This window comes from Malus sylvestris, chromosome 16 (assembly GCF_916048215.2).
Source record: "Malus sylvestris chromosome 16, drMalSylv7.2, whole genome shotgun sequence".
Taxonomy (NCBI): Eukaryota; Viridiplantae; Streptophyta; class Magnoliopsida; order Rosales; family Rosaceae; genus Malus; species Malus sylvestris.
In genome coordinates, this window is record NC_062275.1 from 14,983,940 (window position 1) to 15,003,987 (window position 20,048).

Here is a 20,048-nt window from a genome sequence, read left to right on the forward strand (position 1 = left end):
TCTAATGACAACCTCGCCGATCTCTTTACCAAGTCAGTACCAAAGTTCAGTTTTCTGAAGCTAGCCTGAGAATTTGGAATGCATAAATTGTCCGAATTATTCCGCTTGTAGTATAATTAAAGATTTTGTTAAACTGAGGGGGAGTATCATTTAGATACCTAGTTGACCTTAATGTACTTTTTTCTCTTAGTTCATGAGCATTTCTCCCATTGTGTTTGCTAACCTGACAAGGTTTTTTTTAGCAAGGCACCTATCTTAAGTTGGTCATCCTCTGATGTGAGCATTAATCGCCACTTGTTTTCTTTAAGTTTCGACTTTTCACTTTTCACTTTTTCCCTGAAGCTTTAAATTTTGTCCCGTTTTACGTTTTACTATTATTAAGTTTTTGTGAATATTATCAGTTTTCTTAAATAATATTAACTACAAGACTCCCTCAGTGTGTAACCATAAAAACATAAGACTACCAAATAAAACAAGCAATTGCAACCCATAAAAAAAGAGAAGAAAAAAAAAGGCAATTACAAACCAATTGAGCCCCATTTCTTTCTCTTGCCGTCCCTCTCCTACCCTCACGGCCTCACTCTTAATTTTCCTTCAACACCCTTTTTGTTTTACACGCAACAAAACATGAAACCACCGCCATCATCCACGTTACATCAATCAAAGTTACATAAATCACAAGATTTAAATACCTCAAAAAATACTCAATGCATTCAGAAGCAAACCCCGACCCACCTACCATTTTTATCTCCCCACAAGTATCTCCAGGAAAACTCCATCAACACACGCCAAATTATACAAAAAAATATTAATTAAATAATTAATTTTATCAACAAATTTTGTACGACTTTCTGCGCCCTCCTGCTGATCTTTGAAGATTTCTCAATCAAATCACGCAGATAAGTTAAGAAGGCAAGAAAACAAAAACCAGTGGGTGCCGGGAAAAGAACGAGGCAGGAAGCCCGCATCTTTTTGGAGCCGAATCAAATCTGGCAAACCTTGGGGGGTTGAGGCCTCGCTTGTCGTTGAAGCAACCTATTTACAACGACGACGACGAAGAGTGCAGGCCTTGGCGTCGGAGATTTTCCATGGCGTTCACTTGGGCTTCTGCGCTCAGGATCACTCTCCTCCTCCTCCTTTTGGCCGCCGTTGCCACTGCTTGTTTTACTCTCCCTATTGAAAAGGTTCGGTTTTTCTCATCTGGGTCGGTTTTGTTTTCGTGTTTTGATAGCTTAATCTGTGAGTTTCTTCCTTATGGGTTTTGTTTTCCGTTTAGTTTTCGGTATGGGGTTTCGATAATTGGATGATTTTTCTTGTGCTTTTTGATTGATTTTGTGATGTTTGATTGGGTATGCATCTTTTTGTTGATTGGATTATTGGGTAGGTCTTACATTTCGAATTGGTGGAAATTTTGGATTTTGCTGCAGCTGTGTTGATTTTTTTCCCACTAGAGCTATTCTTTGGTGCTTTACATTTTTTCTGAAATTGAGGGTAAAGTCTGAATGAAATATAGGGAGGAGCCCAATTTGAATGGGATTGCGTTTTCAAGCATGCAGAAGGTGCTGAACTCAATTTGATTGTTTGTTGATTTCTAACTAGGTTCTTATCACTTGAATAGTGACATGGATATCACTTTGTTGCTCGTTAGTCTATCTACAATTGCAGTTTCCTTTTCGTTTGAAATGTGACAATGCAGTAGGACTTCTCTTGCTAAATTGCATTAATTCTGTCAGCTGCAATAGGAGGTCTTTTTGTGGATCACTTCCTTGAGACCTTTTCGTACCCCAATTCTTTGGCAAAGATGCTGATACCAAAGTCTCTTATTTGAATATGGTCATGTTTGTTGATTGATAAAGTAACTGGTACCTGCAGATTTTGAAGGACTTCTTATTATGGGTTGAGCATGATCTTGGTCCTTGGGGTCCCCTTGTGCTGTAAGTAAATTGTAGGACTTTAATTTTGTTTCTACTTCTACCATATCGTTTTTTTTCTGTGTTTTGACTCTGACTAATAATAATGTGCATGTCTCATTTTGATTGCTGTCATAATTTTAATCATAATGCTTAGTCACAGAAACAGATTGCTGACAGGTTAAATTGTCCGCAAACATGAGTTACTGGTGAAACAGTGATAGACTGCCTCTGTTTGCCCTTTCAACTTATATTTCTTCGGGTAACATGCAGGGCTATTGCATACATCCCACTAACAGTTTTGGCAGTACCAGCTTCAGTACTTACTGTAAGCATTTGTCCGATGCCTTAGCGATTGTTGTTACTGCACTGTAATTCTTGTTGAATAATGATCTAGCATATGCTTTGCCTACTTCACTTAAAGTTTTCTTTTACTGTTATATTCTGCAATATCCAGTCATGGTCTAGAGGGGAAAAGAGAGGAGAAAACTTCAAGAAAGAATTTTTTTTATTTAATTTCAAGTTTGCACACTTATGTGATTCCTCATTTTAATGGTTCAGCTCGGTGGTGGTTATCTTTTTGGCCTACCAGTTGGCTTTTTTGCCGACTCAATTGGAGCCACTGTAGGTGCAGGGGCTGCTTTCCTTCTTGGAAGAACTGTAAGTTTCAATTCTAAGCTCTTGTTGTTTAGAAAAATTTCCTGGTGTTTAAGTACTGAAAAAAAAAGAGAATATATAATTGCATTTGTGTGTGTGAATATATAATTGCATTTGTGTGCGGGCGCGTGCGCGTGCGTGTGCTCTCATTGGTCATAAATATAGTATGTATGCTTTCTTTATCTTATTCTTAAATTCCCACACAGATTGGGAGATCATTTGTTGTTTCCAGATTGAAGGATTATCCTCAGTTCCAGGCAGTTGCCATTGCAATTCGGAGATCCGGATTTAAGGTTTGTGTGATTCATATTTTACCTTCAAAAAGTGAATTGACATTCAGTATGCACATTTAATGGCGTTTACACGTGCATCTTACCTTATTAATTTACCCTAATTTAATTGTTTTAAAATGGTAAACAATGAAGCAAGTAGCGAAATGGCTACAGCATAAAGTGAAAGTATCTATAGTAGAATGTAAATAGATGCCGATATTACTTGTTTCATTCTTTCTGCAGATTGTTTTGTTGCTTCGTCTTGTGCCCTTGCTCCCCTTCAACATGCTAAATTACCTCCTCTCTGTGACTCCTGTTCCAATAGGACAATACATGCTGGCTTCCTGGATAGGGATGATGGTATTTTTTTCACCCTCAACTTTTATGTGATTCCATCCTAACATCTTGCTATACTATGTTCCGTTCTAATCACAAGTAATGGACACAATGTTTTTCTTTTTAAAATGCATAATGGGATATTGTCATAGTTTATCATCGCTTTTCTTTCGATATATATGTTGATCAAGATGGTTGTCTTAGTGTATCTTTACAAGAATATAATTGTATGCTTGACTAGCATGCTTTGTTCACGTTGTGAAGTTAGCATTTACCCCTTTCAGTTACTCCACGTGTTATAATTTGAGCCTGAAACATGCTACCCATTCATCCATCATGACTTGTTGTGGTCCATCAATTACACTCAATTGTAAAAATGGTTCAGCATCTTTTAGACATCGGTCATATCAATTTAATGTATTAGAGGGAGAGTTGCACTGTGTTAAAAGGTGGTCTGCATATTCTTGAATTTGTGAATTTAATATGTGATGCATATGCACGCTTCCATCTGTCTCAAGCTGATGTCAGTCTTTTGTTCGGACAATATATAAGTTCTGAACGTAACATATAGTCATATATTGGTAAATATGTCTAAGTTCTGCTTAGGGAACTTGTGTACGAATGCAAATTACATGTGCTCTTTAGGTCCCTACCAAGCTGAGTAATATTAATTGTTTTATCAACTGCTATTTTTTGTTGCAACGTAGTTTCAGAGGACAACTGGACAAGTTTCCTGAGCAGGCTTCAAACTTAAAACTTTATGTTAAAGAGAGTTCTTTATCATAGGGGGAGATTTTTGTTTCATTTCGATGTTAATGTGTTCGATATTGGTTCTGTTACAGCCAATAACACTTGCGCTAGTATATGTTGGAACAACTCTTAAGGATATTTCTGATGTAACGCATGGATGGGGTGAATTTTCAAAGACCCGTTGGGTAAGAGCTACCTGATATTTTATATGTTCTGGACTGCTTGTTATTTTTTAATTTGTTCAAATGATCTCTCCTCAACATTGTTTACTGAGATTTAGTATCCGGTGCATGTTGCGAGCATCATGCCCCAAAAGGGTGTATCGTAACTGTTTGTTATGGACATATAAGCTCTTAGAGAGCACAATTTATAGATTTAGAATTAGGCTCTGGGATTTGTATAGCATTGTTTCTGCATTGTCTTTATCTCTGACATATGTTCACTCTCTTATATTTTGCATGCAGGCTTTTATCATACTGGGCCTTGTAGTCTCCGGTAAGTTGCAGCATCTCGGCAAGCACACACTACCTGTTTTTTTCAGCCACCTTCTCTTCTTTTTCTTCTTAGTGTAGTGGGAGCTTCGGAACTACCATGCTAGATAAAGATGTTTGGGTTCTTACTATCATAGCATGAAGCTTAAGATAAAAATGACATGTCAATGAAACAAAGAAGAAAGAAATAAGCAGAGAAACGGGAAAGATGATTTTTGAACTTTGGCACACGCTTAAGTAGGAATGCCGGTGTTGTTGGATTTACAAGTGTGTTGAATGGTTAAGGGGGAAAATAATGGGAACGGGAAATATTTAAATCACTCGTGAAATTTGTATGTTAGCATTTTCTACATGTGTGGTGGTCATTTATTAATTGCGGTTAAACAAAGCATTTTGATATTTCCCCAAAAGAAGATTATGGACCAAGTGAAATTGCTACTACCAGAAACTTGGTTAAACATTGTACTACAATTGAAGTTTTGAAGTATTCTGTTATCTTTTTCTTTGGCTTGTTTGCAGTGATTTTAATGATTTGTGTTACAAGAGTTGCCAAGGCCGCTTTGGATAAAGCTTTGGCTGAAAATGAGGATATTGATAACATCGATATTATACCAGAGTTACCTGTTGTCTCCGAAGCACCAGTGCATCTCAACCAGCCGCTTTTAATCAAGATAGACGCGCCCGACGACCATCATGAGAAATGAAATCCACGCTCTCTGTAAATTCTTCATCCCACCTCCTCCTTCCAAAGTGTTGTGCTCTATTAATACTGCAGCATCACATAGTCATCAATTTGTTCCCTGTACAGTCTCCCATCCTTTAGATTTTGTAATTTGGAACAAATATGGCTTAACTTGACCATTAAGATTGAATTATTTGAGTTTTGTCCTTTTCAACATGAAATAAAAGATTAAAGAAATCGTTGAGGTCATTTTTTTGAGCCTTTGAATGGTTGGTTTAATGTAAAGTAAACGATTAACCTATTTGCTCCCTACAAGTCTAGTATTTATACAGAAGATTTGTTGTGCCCTGTGTTGTCCTCTTGGACAGTTGGTCGAAATACGAGTCGCTTTTACCATTATTTTATTATAAATTTTCTTTCTGCGCCGAATCGACTGTTGAATATGATGTTGTGAGTGGAGAACAGTCTGAACTTTGAAGATTTGGTTTGGCAAGAAACGAAGAAATTGATCTACCTGCCACAAAATTAGGCTTTGTGTTCTACCAGCACAAACACCCACCCCAAAAAGTCATGCGAAGATTCTTGCATATCACACAGGTATGCATCTCGGTCTCCCTTTAGCACTTATGAAGTGAGTCACGTGACGAGGGCTATAAGATGATGGCGTTATATATCTCCAGTTACGCTAAAGTTTCTGCCAAGGGCCATGGCCCATGAAAGAAGTCCTAATCTGCTTGTGGTCCAAATTACCAGGGTAATTGGAGTGATTGTGGGAAGCAAAAGGTGATTGCTTGGAAACTTGAACAGGAGTGAGTGAATCAAAAGATAAGTTGGAATAACCAAATGGGAAGCAACATCATATACTCATGAGACCTCATCATTAAGCTTGGTGTGCAGTGTGGGTGCCATTTCTCTCTTTCTCCCACCCAAACCAAGGAAAAAACCAGTCTGTACCATTTTTAATTAATTTTCTGTGTCCACGCTTTCTTGTGTTGAAATTTTGGCCCCTTGAGACCCTACCACCTCCTTAATGCAAGGGCTAACAATATTCTATCATGTCACATGTTCCCCTAAGGAAAAATTATAGTGTGTAACTAGGATATAATCACTTGTTATAAATCTATGTCTTAACTAGATATCAATGATATATTGATCAAATATCAATGACCGATCCAATGTTAACGAAATAGTGATCTTATATTGAAATATTGATTATTTCAATTGGGATTTGAAAAATAACTCATTTGGCCCATTTCATATTCATATTTCCCACTTTGAAAGTTAATCTCAATAAACTTATATTATAACATGTGAACTAATTATACCAGGTAGTCGTATTCTAATACCACCCAACTAATCACAGCCATCCATTCAAGAATATGAGAAAGTGTGTCATGAATTGACTTTATGGGGGTCATTACACAGGTTATATATGGACTTAAAGATGTCAAATATGAGTGGTGTGAATCTTCTGCAACACAAAAAACCGAAAAAATGCATGTTGTCTTTAAGTCCAAGGTGACCAAAGTCACCAAACATTTCAAGTCACTCCAATCAAAAATGCCCAGATTTAGTATCTTCCCAACTGGTGGCTGCTTTGATGGATGCAGGGATCACACACAGCAATCCTCAGGATTTGGAACTAGGGTTTGGAACCTGAGTGACAAGCCTGTGGAGCTGCAGATTAGAGTTGGGTCCATACTAAAAAAAGTTCACACTTTGAAACCAGGCTGCTCAAAGAGGCTAAAATGCAAGAGCATATACAAGGCCTACATGCCCGGCGGAGAGAGTGGCGGCAGCGGCGGTGGTGGCATGAAGGGCTTGCTGTATTACTACGACGAGACCTGCCACCCTTACGTTTGGATTCATGACACTGGTGGTGATACTTTGAGGATGGTCAAGCAGCAATATATCAGCCTTGAGGACCTCAGGGACTGTTGTGAGATCAGAATTTTCAGGGATCATCAGAGAGGCTGCGTTTTGGTTCGGAAGAAACCGAGGCCGGAATTTTGCTGATGGGATTGGTTTTGATTTTGCATCTGTTTTGTTAAGTCTGTAATGTTATGTGTTTGTAACTTTGTATTGGCATTGTTAAAGCATGCTAATCTTTCATGTCTTTTGATTTTTTTTCCTCGTTGGAGGGCTAGTTTGTCTGTTTTATTGTGTGTGATTGAAGAATTCAGATGTTTTATGGTCAAATTTGGAAGAAATGTGTATGTAGTAGTAGCACAAAGATGTATACTGAATGAAATTGTTGCAGGTTTGGATATGGTTTTTCTTAATGTGGAGTTTGGTCATTGAGAAAAATAAAAAGGGAGAATAAGAGAAAACGAAAAAAAAAATGAAAACTGAAAAAAAAATGGTACTAAAGGCTTTCTTGTTGTTGAATTGTGTTGTGGGGGGAGGGGGGATGGATGATTTACTGTTTTGAATACAATAAAAATCATGTATGTCATTGGTGGTGCGGTGGTGCCACTGAGACAATATATTGATTGCAAGAGAGTTTACCTAATCGCAATTTGATGATACTGCATTGGCTGTGAACCGAAATTAGTTGGTAAACATGTTGGTTGTGTAGTGTGTTTTTAGAGTTTATTTTGTTGCTGGATTCATTTTGTCATCGGGACTCGAAACCATATTTTGTTATAAAATCAAAATGAAATCATTTAACAAGGCAGTTTTAGTTGTTTAATTACATTAGAGTGTATAAATACATGAAAGGTATGAATACGGCAAGCAACATCACTCTTATGTGCTACCAATTAACGCGCAAGTCATTCAAGTGCAATCATCAATAAAACAAGCTTCTTCTTCCCACTATTAGTCCGTGAACACCAGGGTGTAAAACAAGGCAGCCATCTCACTCGAACTGAAGTACCAACTACGAACGCACTGGACAAGCAATGCATTGGACAAAGGCAAAGATGGCTCGGAGGAAAAGATCCTTGGCGTGGAACCTGTAATGGTATACCATACAAATGGGGAATTCTCACATAATCATTTTAATGTCTCACACATTTTTTTCTTTCTTTTTAGCTATTTAATTGAATAAATCGGCTATGATTTTTTATTTTTAATACAACTATATATTTACACTACGAGGATGAGAGAATAAATTTATTGCGAAATTATCATTCTCGAAATTCGAACATAAAGTCATCTCAAACCGAAATGACTAAACATAGCTACGTCTAGAATTTTAGCCCTGCCTCAGTAACTTATTAGTTTTAAGTTTATATTTTAAATTTATTAGTTAATTTAGTTAAATTACCGTTGGATGTTTTCAAAGTTAGCCGTTGAATTTGAATCAATTTATTCAACTGGAGAGTTGGGTCCCAAAAAAAAGTGCTAAAAGGGGGGCTACATTTGGTAAGCTTGATGCCCATTTAACCAAATAATTGTATGGTGCGCTCTATAAAACTATAGCACATTCATCGGTTGGAGATGAATTTTTGAGCAAATCAGGTCATTTTTTTGGCATTTGGACATTTGGCCTTCTCTATTGGAGATGGTCTAAGATCTCTAACTTATACGTGAAGAAAAATATTATTAAACCATAGTACTAAGTAGCAACAACGACCATGATTAAACAAGAGCGTGCTAGAGACTTAGTACTGGTTTGGTACTGAGATGCTTTTATAAAAAGTGGGTATAAAAAAAACTAAGCTAAAAAATATGTTTGGTAAACACTTAAAAACAGCTTATTTTTACAGTTTTGGGTGAAAAGAAAAACTAAAAACGTGAAGCAGCAAAAATGAGCTTATTCTCACAACACAGTAGAAGCAGTTTTTTTTTTTTCAAAGTATAGCAATACTAAATCAACCCTTAAAAATACGTGTGCTTATCATTTCCTTTGCAGTCGTGATGTGAAGAAGTTTGGGCCTTTCCAAAGACCAGTGTCACGAAGAGCTGATCACACCATCCATACGCAACCAACACGTCCAACTCACTTGAGCGGCAACTCACGCATTGAAAAAAATGAAAACTAATGAAAAAGACTTGAAAAATTTGAGTTTTAATGATAAAAACAAAATAAGAGATAAAGTGAATAGTAACAGGATTAATTTTTTAGTGTAAAAATATGATTGTTGCGTTAAAGTGAATAATACCAAAAACTTTTCGTTAAAATTTTTTTAAAAAAAAAACTGCATCATTTTTCGCGTACCCACTGCCCTACCTGACTTGCGCATCGGAGAGTGGTTGCCCAACATTTCTACCACAACTACAAGGTGACCTCCTCCACAACTTAAAGGAGCAAGAGAATACCCGAGCTAGAGGCATTGCAGCCTATCTCATTTGGGCGTTGATCTATTTTTATACACAAAATTGAATCGGAATCCTCTTGCTTATAAATAAAGTTAAAGATTTTAGCACCCCTGATTGGTCTTTAAGTGTTTGTAACCAAAAGATGAGCGCAAAAATGGCCATAAAATGTTATGACGTCGATGTGATTCTTTAATAAAATAAAAGGCCTACGCCATCAATAGTAGACCGGCCATTGCCTAAAATAAAATGCACATGACAGAATATGATGAGTTATGAATCTATAATAGTTTAAGTTATCTAATTTATCATTTTACATGAGTTACAAGTCATGTCTTACAAGTCTCTGCCAATCCAATCTTATCCCTAAGGTTTAATTTCATCCAACCGACCAAACGAGTCAAAAGCCTTAAGATCAATCCCTTCACAATCTACAATCAATTCAATTCAACCTTACGAAAAGAAGAATTTAACACATTGATTTCGAGTAAGAAATGTTGAATTATAGACCAACTTAAATAAAAGTTTTATGTTATAAACAAAAAACTCTATATAAAGCCGCAAAGAACCAAAACCGTGACAAATAGTATCGTTTTAACTTTTTTACTCGACAAATAATTTCTCTTCACGCGAACAAAACGCGATCTTGTTCCTTTCTCCTTCCTCCTTCTTCCTTCCTCCTTCCTCCTACAGTCGTCGTCTACAGTACACGGTTCCCATACCAAGTCCTCCGCCTAAATCCACCATTTTTCTCCACTCACAATTCACAACCCAAAGCTTTGATCTTGACAAATGGGGATTTCATGGAGCACCAACAGAAGAAGGAACAACTATTACCAAAACCCACCACCGCCTCCGCCGCCACCGCCGCCACGTCAACCCCATTACATCTCAAGTTCTCATCCTTATTACTCATCGGACCATGCCTCTCTTTCTCCACCTCCACCGCCACCTCCTCCTCCTCCTCCACCGCCACCTGGCCCTTTGGTTTCAGCTTCTTCTTCCTCCTCTTTTTCATTTTCTTCTAATAACAACTACCCATATGCCAATTCCGCCACACCTTACGCCCCACAAGGACCGCAACCCAGAGCTCCGTACCCCACACACCCTCTCCCTCTCCTGCCTCCTCCTCCTTCTCCGCCGCAAACCCATTACTGCTACGGCCACTACAACTCCTGCAACCATGGCAATTCCATGATGGGGCGCTTCAGTTACAATTACAATTACAATTACCAGCAGCCTTATAATTATGGTGCTACTCAGAGTAATGGGTGGCCCGCAATTCGGCCTCCTCCGCCGCCTCCGCCGCCTTACGTTGAGCATCAGAACGCCAAGAAGGTTAAGAACGATGTCAACGTGCATAAGGACACGTTGAGGCTTGAGATTGATGACCTGAACCCTGATCAGCATTTGGTGTCTTTCGTTTTCGATGCCATGTATGATGGGAGGTGAGCAAATTGGGATTCTTTTTGTTGTCCTCTGGTTGTTCGCTTCTTGAATTGGTCTATGTCTTATGTTATGTCTGTGTTTGAAGCTTGTGTCTTGTAATAGATTGTGTGTTTTTGAAATGTGTGTGTAATTAGGATCAAAAAATAGTGTAATTAGGACAGATGATACATCATCCATTTCTGTTAATGATAAATAGTTTGGAAAAACTAAATGTAGTTAGTTTTGCTATTAGTTGTGGTTAGTTAGGATTGTACAAGTTTAGTTAAGGAAGCTAAGGGTATAAATGTAAAGAGCCAAAAGGCTATATATATGTACATCCATGTAATTGTTTATTCAGTCAATGAAAAACAATCTTACAGAAGAAGATTTGTTTCTTTATGGTATCTCGCCTTTTTGCTTCACAGCATCGTATCCATCTTCCGCATCGATCGATCTTCTCTTGATCGATTCTTGGTGTTTCAACTCTGATTCTTCACTCTTTCTTCTCTGATTTCTCTTCTGTTCGTCGATTGATTCTTGTTCGAGATCATGGCTTCTCCGTCAGATTCGTCCCCAATTGGATCTTCTCCGACTCCAAACCCTAATTTCTCTTCTAATCCTCCTTTTCTGAATTCGTACACTTCTCTGACGATTCACAACATTGGTAGTATGGTGCCGATTAAACTGAAAAGCTCCAACTATCTTCCATGGCGAGCGTTGTTTGCTCCTATTTTCCGGCGTTATAAACTTCTCGGTGTGATTGAAGGCACTGAGATCTGTCCACCGCCTCTCTTGGCTGATCGCTCACTGAATCCAGCTTTTGAAGAATGGTATGAAAAAGATCAAAATCTGCTGATCTGGTTGAATTCCACACTTTCTGAAGAAATTATTTCGTTCACGGTTGGCGTTTCGTCCTCTCGCGAGCTTTGGGTGAAGCTTGAACAGCGTTTTGGTGGTGTTTCGGAGGCTAATATTCATCAATTGCGCTCACGCCTTCAATCGGTACAGAAAGGCTCCAATTCTATCTCGGGATATCTCCAGCAAATCAAGGAAATTGCAGATTCCTTACATGCTGCAGGTGCTTCCGTCTCTGATCGTGATCTAATTGCTGCTACTTTACATGGTTTGCCTGATGAGTTTGAGTCCTTCATTGATTCTATAATGCTTCGTTTGTCTTCGACGTCTCTGGATGAACTTCACGGTCTCTTACTTACCAAGGAGCTTTCTATGGCTCGACGGAAGACAGTCGCTTCAGCATCTGTGGTTGAACCATTTCAGGCTTTTTCTGTGCAGTCTCAGCCTCCTCTGCTTCCTACTCCCTCGGCATTTGCTGCTCAGTCTTTACCACTTCACTCTGCCTCTCGGTACAACTCCAATCGTGGCAAGCCTCCCAGGAGTCAATTCATTTCCAATCGAGGAAATCGCAATTCTCGTGGTAATTTCAATCCTAATCGTGGTAATCGGATTTATCAAGGCTCGCGCAATCATCCCGGTTCTTCTACCTTCAAAGTTCAATGTCAAATTTGTGGATCTACCAGTCATGAGGCCCTTGACTGCTTTGATCGCATGAACCCCGAGATCTGTGGTCGTATTCCTCCGGCTAAACTTGCTGCCATGTGTGTACATCATTCTGCTAAACCATCTCAGCCTTGGTTAATTGATTCTGGAGCTACATCTCACATCACCAATGATGTTGCTAACATCTCTTCTCCTACTCCCTACACTGGAGAGGACAAAGTGTATATTGGAAATGGTAAAGGTTTATCCATTCATAATGTTGGTTCCTCTTCTCTGTATACTCCTCATCATTCTTTTAAGCTGCAGAATGTTCTTCATGTTCCTTCCATGGCACATAATCTTTTATCTGCTTATCAATTTCTTAAGGATAATGATTGTGAATTAACTCTTGACCCTTATGGATCCACTGTCAAGGATCGTACTTCGGGGAGGATGCTTTTGCGGGGACCGGTTAGAGATGGTTTCTATCCCCTGCAAAGTTCCAGTACCTCTTCTCCTTCGTTACACTCTGCCTTTCTCAGTGTTAAAGCTCCTGTCCAAGTGTGGCATCAACGCTTAGGTCATCCATCTTCTTCAATATTTCGCAGGGTCATCTCTACTAATAAGCTTGCAGTGCATGGTAAATCTTCGGTTGACTTCTTCTGTTCAGACTGTGCTCTAGCTAAGAACCACAAGCTTCCTTTTGGAGTGGCTTCTTCAACTTCAACTCGCAGCCTTCAACTGTTGCACTGTGATTTGTGGGGACCTGCTTCTGTTAAATCTAGTAGTGGTTTCCAGTACTACTTACTTCTGGTTGATGATTTTAGTAAATATAGCTGGTTTTTCCCTTTGAAAGCAAAGTCTGATGTATTTTCTACATTTGTTATCTTCAAAAACTATGTAGAAAATTTACTTGGAAATAAAATACAAACTTTGCGTTCAGATTCAGGGGGTGAGTTCACTGGTAACTCTTTTGCTTCCTTTCTTCGCACACATGGTATTCTTCATCAATTTAGCTGTCCGCATACTCCTGAACAAAATGGATGTGCCGAGAGGAAGCACCGCCATCTTGTTGAAACAGCTCGTACTTTACTTGTTGCTTCTCATGTACCTCATGTGTTTTGGGTAGAAGCCTTCTCGACTGCCATATACCTCATCAATCGCCTGCCCATCTCTGGTCTTCCAATCTCTCCTTGGGAAATTTTATTTACTCAGCCGCCGGATTATTCCAAACTCAGAGTATTTGGCTGTCAATGCTTCCCATGGCTCAAACCTTATGTGCATAGTAAGCTGGATGCTAAGAGCAAGAGCTGTATATTTTTGGGCTACAGTCTTCAACACAAAGGCTATCGCTGTTTTGATCCTATTGACAACCGAGTATACATCTCTAGACATGTAATTTTTCATGAAGACGCATATCCTTTTCAGTCCCTGCCTCTTCATTACTCTCGGTCAGCCACTGCTTCTCCAGTTTCTTCTTCTTCCATGGACCTTTACTTTAGCAAGTTTACTCAACCTGCTAATCCAGGTGCTGCTACTTCATCTTCCTCTAGCCCGAGGTCTCTTTCTACACCAGGTGCTTCTCCTCCTGCCTCTATGCCTGCCAGTCCTGCTGTATCACCAACTGCAAATCCTGATGTCTCACCACCTGCATCTCTGCCTGCAAGTTCTGATGCATCACCACCTGTGCCACGCCCTCTTCCCATTTCTGTTAATGTTCATCCTATGATTACTAGATCTAAGGCAGGAATTTACAAACCTAAGGCTTATGCAGCAACTAAACATCCACTCCCAGTTCCTCTTGATTTTGTTCCAAGCACCTATTTACAAGCGTCTAAGTATGCTCACTGGAGGGCTGCTATGCAGGATGAATATAATGCATTACTATCTACAGGGACTTGGTCTCTAGTTCCTTCTCATTCCACTCAAAATGTCGTCGGCTGCAAGTGGGTGTTTCGTGTCAAGACAAAGGCTGATGGTACTGTTGATCGATACAAAGCCCGGCTAGTGGCCAAGGGCTTTCATCAGCAAGAGGGAATTGATTTCCAAGAAACTTTTAGTCCAGTTGCTAAACCGGTTACCATTCGAATTCTGCTTACTCTTGCTGTTCAACACAATTGGTTCTTAAATCAATTAGATATTAGCAACGCATTTCTTCATGGTGACTTAAAAGAGGTTGTTTACATGCAACAACCCCCTGGTTTCATTGATCCTCTCCTTCCAGATCATGTATGCAAGCTCAGAAAATCGTTGTATGGCCTCAAACAAGCGCCTCGCGCTTGGTTTGATAAACTGTTTCAAGCATTACATGCTCTTGGTTTCACCCAATCCTCCTCTGATGCATCTTTATTTGTATTGCCTGGTCCTCAGTTGGTTATAGTTCTTGTGTATGTGGATGACATTCTTGTCACTGGGCCTAACTCCACTCTCTGTCATCAGTTTATTCAGCAGCTAAGTGACAGATTTCCGGTGAAGGATCTTGGTCCTTTACACTATTTTTTGGGGTTGGAAGTTCAGAGGTCTTCCCACGGGATCTTTCTTCATCAAACGAAATATTTACTTGATCTTCTACAGCGGACAAATATGGAGGGTGCAAAGCCTTGCTGCACACCTCTTGGCTCTCAAAAACTGGATCACAGTGGGTCACTTCTCTCCACTCCGACTGACTATCGGTCTCTTGTTGGAGGTCTTCAATACCTCACCTGGACTAGACCGGACATTGCTTTTGCTGTTAATCAGTTATGTCAATTCATGCATGCTCCGCGTGATCAACACTTTCAGGCCGCTAAAAGAGTCCTCCGTTTTCTCAAAGGTTCTTTTTCCCAAGGACTGTGGTTTACCAAAGGTTCTGTTGCTCTCTCTGCCTACTCAGATGCTGATTGGGCAGGCTGCACATTTGATCGGCGGTCGACTACTGGTTATTGTGTTTTTCTTGGCTCTAATCTCATCAGCTGGAGTGCAAAGAAACAAAGCACTGTTGCTCGTTCTTCTACAGAAGCCGAATATCGGTCTCTGGCTCACACTGCTGCAGAACTCACTTGGGTCTGCAAAATCCTTCGTGACCTTCACTGTTCTATTCCTACACTGCCTACTCTGTGGTGTGATAACATCTCCGCCATTTCCTTAGCTTCAAATCCTGTATTCCATGCTCGCACTAAGCATGTCGAGATTGACTACCACTACATTAGAGAACTGGTTTTAGCTCATCTGCTTAAAGTGCAGTTTGTGTGCAGTGCTGATCAATTGGCTGATCTACACACCAAGTCCTTGTCCAAAACCAGATTCCGCTACTTGTGTTCCAAGCTTCCTCTTGGCATCACTTCTGATTCCTCCTCTCGCTTGAGGGGGTGTATTAGGACAGATGATACATCATCCATTTCTGTTAATGATAAATAGTTTGGAAAAACTAAATGTAGTTAGTTTTGCTATTAGTTGTGGTTAGTTAGGATTGTACAAGTTTAGTTAAGGAAGCTAAGGGTATAAATGTAAAGAGCCAAAAGGCTATATATATGTACATCCATGTAATTGTTTATTCAGTCAATGAAAAACAATCTTACAGAAGAAGATTTGTTTCTTTACTCTGGTTGTTCGCTTCTTGAATTGGTCTATGTCTTATGTTATGTCTGTGTTTGAAGCTTGTGTCTTGTAATAGATTGTGTGTTTTTGAAATGTGTGTGTTGATTGGTATGTATTCATGCTCAGATGTTGTGGACAAGAAATGGGATGGGGTTTCGATCCAAAGTTATCGGCATTTAGGACCTGAGAATACTAAAGCCCTTAACCGTATAACCATAAATTTAAGAATTTGAGTTAGCTGAGATGGAAATTTCGTAGCAATTAATTAGGTAGAGGCTATGCGTGTTAATGACAATGGGGGAAGAGGACTGTAATGCTTTTGGATTCATTGCTGCCATATCCATGGAAATGGAGTGCTAGTGTTGCTGCTATGATACTGAACCGGAAAAAATTAGGGGAGGTGGGACAAATTTCTGAGATGTGTTCTGATATGTGTTCATTTAGAAGGGTAAGGAGACAATACCCTATGAGTTATACAAAACTCGCTTTCATATGCAAGTCTACAGTTACATTGATTATCTAAGCATATGAAATATTAATAAGATGTGGGACTTATGAAGCGATTGTCACTTGATGCTCATATTTGAATCTTTGGATGATGTAATTGCTGATGGACGCCTTAAAAGAAGCTCATGAATTTCGCCTTTTAATATGTGTCCTAGCTTGGGGGATGACAGTGGTAGATATGACCATAAACAAGAAATTAGCTACAGCCGTCAATGCTAGTTGGCAAATCAATGATTCGAACAACTTCACATTAGGGTTTGAAGTATAATTTTTTGGTAGAAATTTTAGCTCTGCACCCTGAAGTTCTAGGTTTTTATCTATCTTGAGAAGGTATGGGTCCTCCTTCTCCAATAGGAAGGTTCCCTATCATATACAAAGGGTTAATTTTCTTGCTTTTGTTTGTTGAACACTGCTCTCAAGAGGCAGTAGAAATATGAAGGGAGATAATTTACTGCAATCACTTGGTGCAATGGCAAGTGCCTTCGCCCATGAGCGGTAGGTCTCGAGTTCGAGACTTGGGAGCAGCCTCTCCATAAATGGGGGAAAGGCTAGCCGACATTCACCTCTCCCAGACCCTGCGTAAAGCGGGAGCCTTGTGCACTGGGTACGACCTTTTTTTACTTGTTGGGCTAGCGTTTTTTCCAGATTACTGCTTTTCATGATAAACTCTGGATTAGGAGGTCATACTACCTTTGATATATTTCATTCTTCCTACAAAAAACAGGGGTCATACTGGCATCTAACTAAAACCTCTCACATTTGGTTATCTTTACTGAAGTAAGATGAAGCTATGTTGAAACTGTTTCTTAGAGTTTTCGTCAATTATTTTATAGGTTTTGAGAAATCATTAAATAAAGTAATGATTTTATCTTTGTAATTGAGTCTGCTCTTGTGCTTCATGTAATGAATTGTTTTTTAAATAACTCTTTATTATTTGGTCCACACTGTTTATAGTACCAATAATGCTATAGTCCATGTCTTGTTTATCCACATTTCTTTCAGTCTAGAGGTTCATTGAAGTATTATATATAATTTGCTTTTCAATAGTGCTTGGAAACAACTTTCTTGGATTAGTGCTACTTGTGTTATGCAGAAAACCATGCTGGTAGGTGCTTTAGGTTGTTTGCACTTTTGTCTATATATTTGATGTGATTAGCATTCTTAAGTGATAAGAATTACTGTCCAAAAGTAGCACTAGTGTGAAACATTTGGTGTTATGATTGCTGCATATTCCTGCTGAGCATTTGCGTGTAGCCAGCTAACATATGTTGTGCATGTACATGGCACTCACCCTATGCATTTTCCCTATATATAGAAAATAAGTGGGTTCCACTTACATCACATGCCTAGTGGCCACGGTCATGATTCTCTAACAGTAAAGACCATGGCTAGTTCTCCATGGTTATATGGTAACAGTTTCCATTTTCTTAGCAGTCTTTTTAGGCGATCTTCATTTCTTATGGGCTTTATCATGTTCCTTTTTTCTGATCAAGTCTTCTTATTGACAGCATTACGGTCTTCTACTTTGCCAAGGAAGAGCCAGACTGTAGGTTTGTTCCACTATTTCCTGAAGCATTTATGCCAGTGAGAGTCCCCTTTCAGAAGGGTCTTGGCCAAAAATTTTGTCAGCCCTCAGGAACAGGAATTGATTTAGGCTTCTTTGAGTTGGATGATCTTTCAAAACCATCACCAGGAGAAGATGTATTTCCGCTTGTAATATCTGCTGAAACATGTCTGCCACCTGATTCAACAGATGAGCATATTGTTGGGCCTACCCCATATACATCCCCTCATATGCAGATTACTCAAGCTGTGCTGGAAAAGAACAATGGTGACCATTTCCAAGTGAAAGTAATTAGGCAGATACTGTGGATTGATGAAGTTCGGTATGAGCTACGTGAGATATATGGAATAGGAAGCTCGACAGTGGAAAGCTTTGATGACACTGAACCGGGGAAGGAATGCGTGATATGCATGACTGAACCTAAGGACACTGCTGTGTTGCCTTGTCGACATATGGTGAGAGTTTGTCTAAGATACATAATTATATGGAGAGGGTGCTAATTATCATAGAATATGCTGGAGAATCTGCACTTATACCATACGGTAGAAAATCTGTTGAGACTGATGGTCTGGAAGGCTCAAGCCCATTGTGCTCGAGGATGTCTCTTGTGAATAGACTGATCCAGGCAGATGGGCTTGACTCATCCGATCACACATCTACGATAGTCCGACTCCCACACTAGATTTCTGTTAAATTTTGGGTTCTCTTGGTTAGTGGTTAGGAGCAAGAGCATTGGATGGTTGGATCAGTAACATGCTACCATGGTTTTTGTTTCTTTCTCAAATTTCTAACTGCTGTAGATTTAGTTTCTTTAGATGACGAGAAATATAATTCTCGATTAGAATTCCTTTGTAACTCCTAGAATGTGTATGACAATGCAAGCTAGGATACATACCTCAAGCTTTTCACTTTTAAGACTACAGTTGTTTATTCTCACTTCATTTGTTTTTTCCAGTGTATGTGCAGTGACTGTGCAAAAGAATTGCGGGTTCAATCCAATAAATGCCCCATCTGCCGTCAACCCATTGAGGAACTTATAGAGATCAAGATAAATAAAAGTGAGCAATGAAGATACTTGTTTCTCCATACTATGTGGATTGTGGTATGGCTATCGAATTCTTTTATTTGTGTGTTTTCACCTGTTGTATAAAGGGGCATTTTTGTTTTGTTTTGTATATTGTAATTGCTGTGTTGCTTTCTAATATTCATGTGATTATCTTACATAGATGACTGAAATTTGATCCTCAAGAATTAACTTTCTTAACCATTATATATACCCATGGTGTGTGCAAACTGCAAGCTCTTGGTTCCCTTTATAGGCAACTCGTTTAGAACTTGTAAACTAAAAAAATTAAGTAAAAAGTGCGGGTTTGATTTCCTTGAGTGTTTTGTGGAGCACTTATACATTTAAGGAGTCTTCATCTTGTCATTTTACATATTTGAAAGTAGCGAGTGGTTTTTTTTTTTTTTTTTATTTTTTTTATTTTTTGAGGTTTACAGTATTTAATTAAAAGAGATCAATTTCCATGCTTTTACTTCACAGTCCTCATCATTTTCTTACCTTGGGGGAGAAGAAGAAATGGGGGAGGCATGTGTTTGTTAACTTTCCGCTGCTTTAGTCGATTCTCTATGGTATCTTTACATTCTATACATATATCTTTATGTGTACATATGGATTCAAGGAAGAGAATGAAGAACATTCTAGGTTGGGACATCTAGATAGGACAAACATTCTGTGCCTCAAGGAAGTACTTTTTTTCACTCTGGGATACATCTCAAAAAGAGTCTGGGAGGGAATGTTACCTGTTGAAGTTAGCGTGAGGGGGCAAATTAAGATTCTAAACCTATAAAGCTTAGGTGGGTTAAATTGCATCTTATTGAACTTCCCTACTGTATTTGCCCTCAGTACTTTATTTCTTATGTGTGTTTGTGTGTATTAGGTTCTTTATAGAATCACACCATCTGATTATGTTGTATGTTAACTTTGTATTTGTTCACTGTTTAGCGTTTGAACAAATTAATCCCGATCACATTACTGGTTGATATGTTAGCTACTGTGAAACCATGGACATCCGAATCCTTCGGACTTGTATAGGAACATACTTTATGACCAGT

General features: G+C 39.0%; 3 protein-coding genes across 3 annotated transcripts; all 3 read left to right on the forward strand.

Moving 5' to 3' along the window:
- Nucleotides 1-570: 570 nt before the first annotated feature.
- LOC126607383 (uncharacterized) lies at nt 571-5,347 on the forward strand. Its single transcript, XM_050274939.1, has 9 exons — nt 571-1,184; nt 1,873-1,934; nt 2,184-2,238; nt 2,472-2,570; nt 2,774-2,860; nt 3,083-3,199; nt 4,018-4,110; nt 4,390-4,420; nt 4,936-5,347. Exons 1-9 carry the CDS (start codon nt 1,089-1,091, stop codon nt 5,118-5,120), a joined length of 825 nt encoding a protein of 274 aa, XP_050130896.1. The 5' UTR covers nt 571-1,088; the 3' UTR covers nt 5,121-5,347.
- Nucleotides 5,348-6,474: 1,127 nt separating this feature from the next.
- LOC126607384 (uncharacterized) lies at nt 6,475-7,367 on the forward strand. The gene has a single exon (XM_050274940.1). The coding sequence runs from the start codon at nt 6,506-6,508 to the stop codon at nt 7,112-7,114; it is 609 nt and encodes a 202-aa protein (XP_050130897.1). The 5' UTR covers nt 6,475-6,505; the 3' UTR covers nt 7,115-7,367.
- A 2,567-nt stretch (nt 7,368-9,934) lies between these two features.
- On the forward strand, nt 9,935-19,207 carry LOC126607382 (probable E3 ubiquitin-protein ligase LUL4). The gene is given in 4 exon segments (XM_050274937.1): nt 9,935-10,809; nt 17,878-18,388; nt 18,889-18,909; nt 18,911-19,207. Coding segments are annotated over 4 exon segments (1,251 nt in total). The 5' UTR covers nt 9,935-10,153; the 3' UTR covers nt 18,974-19,207.
- The last annotated feature ends 841 nt before the right edge of the window (nt 19,208-20,048 follow it).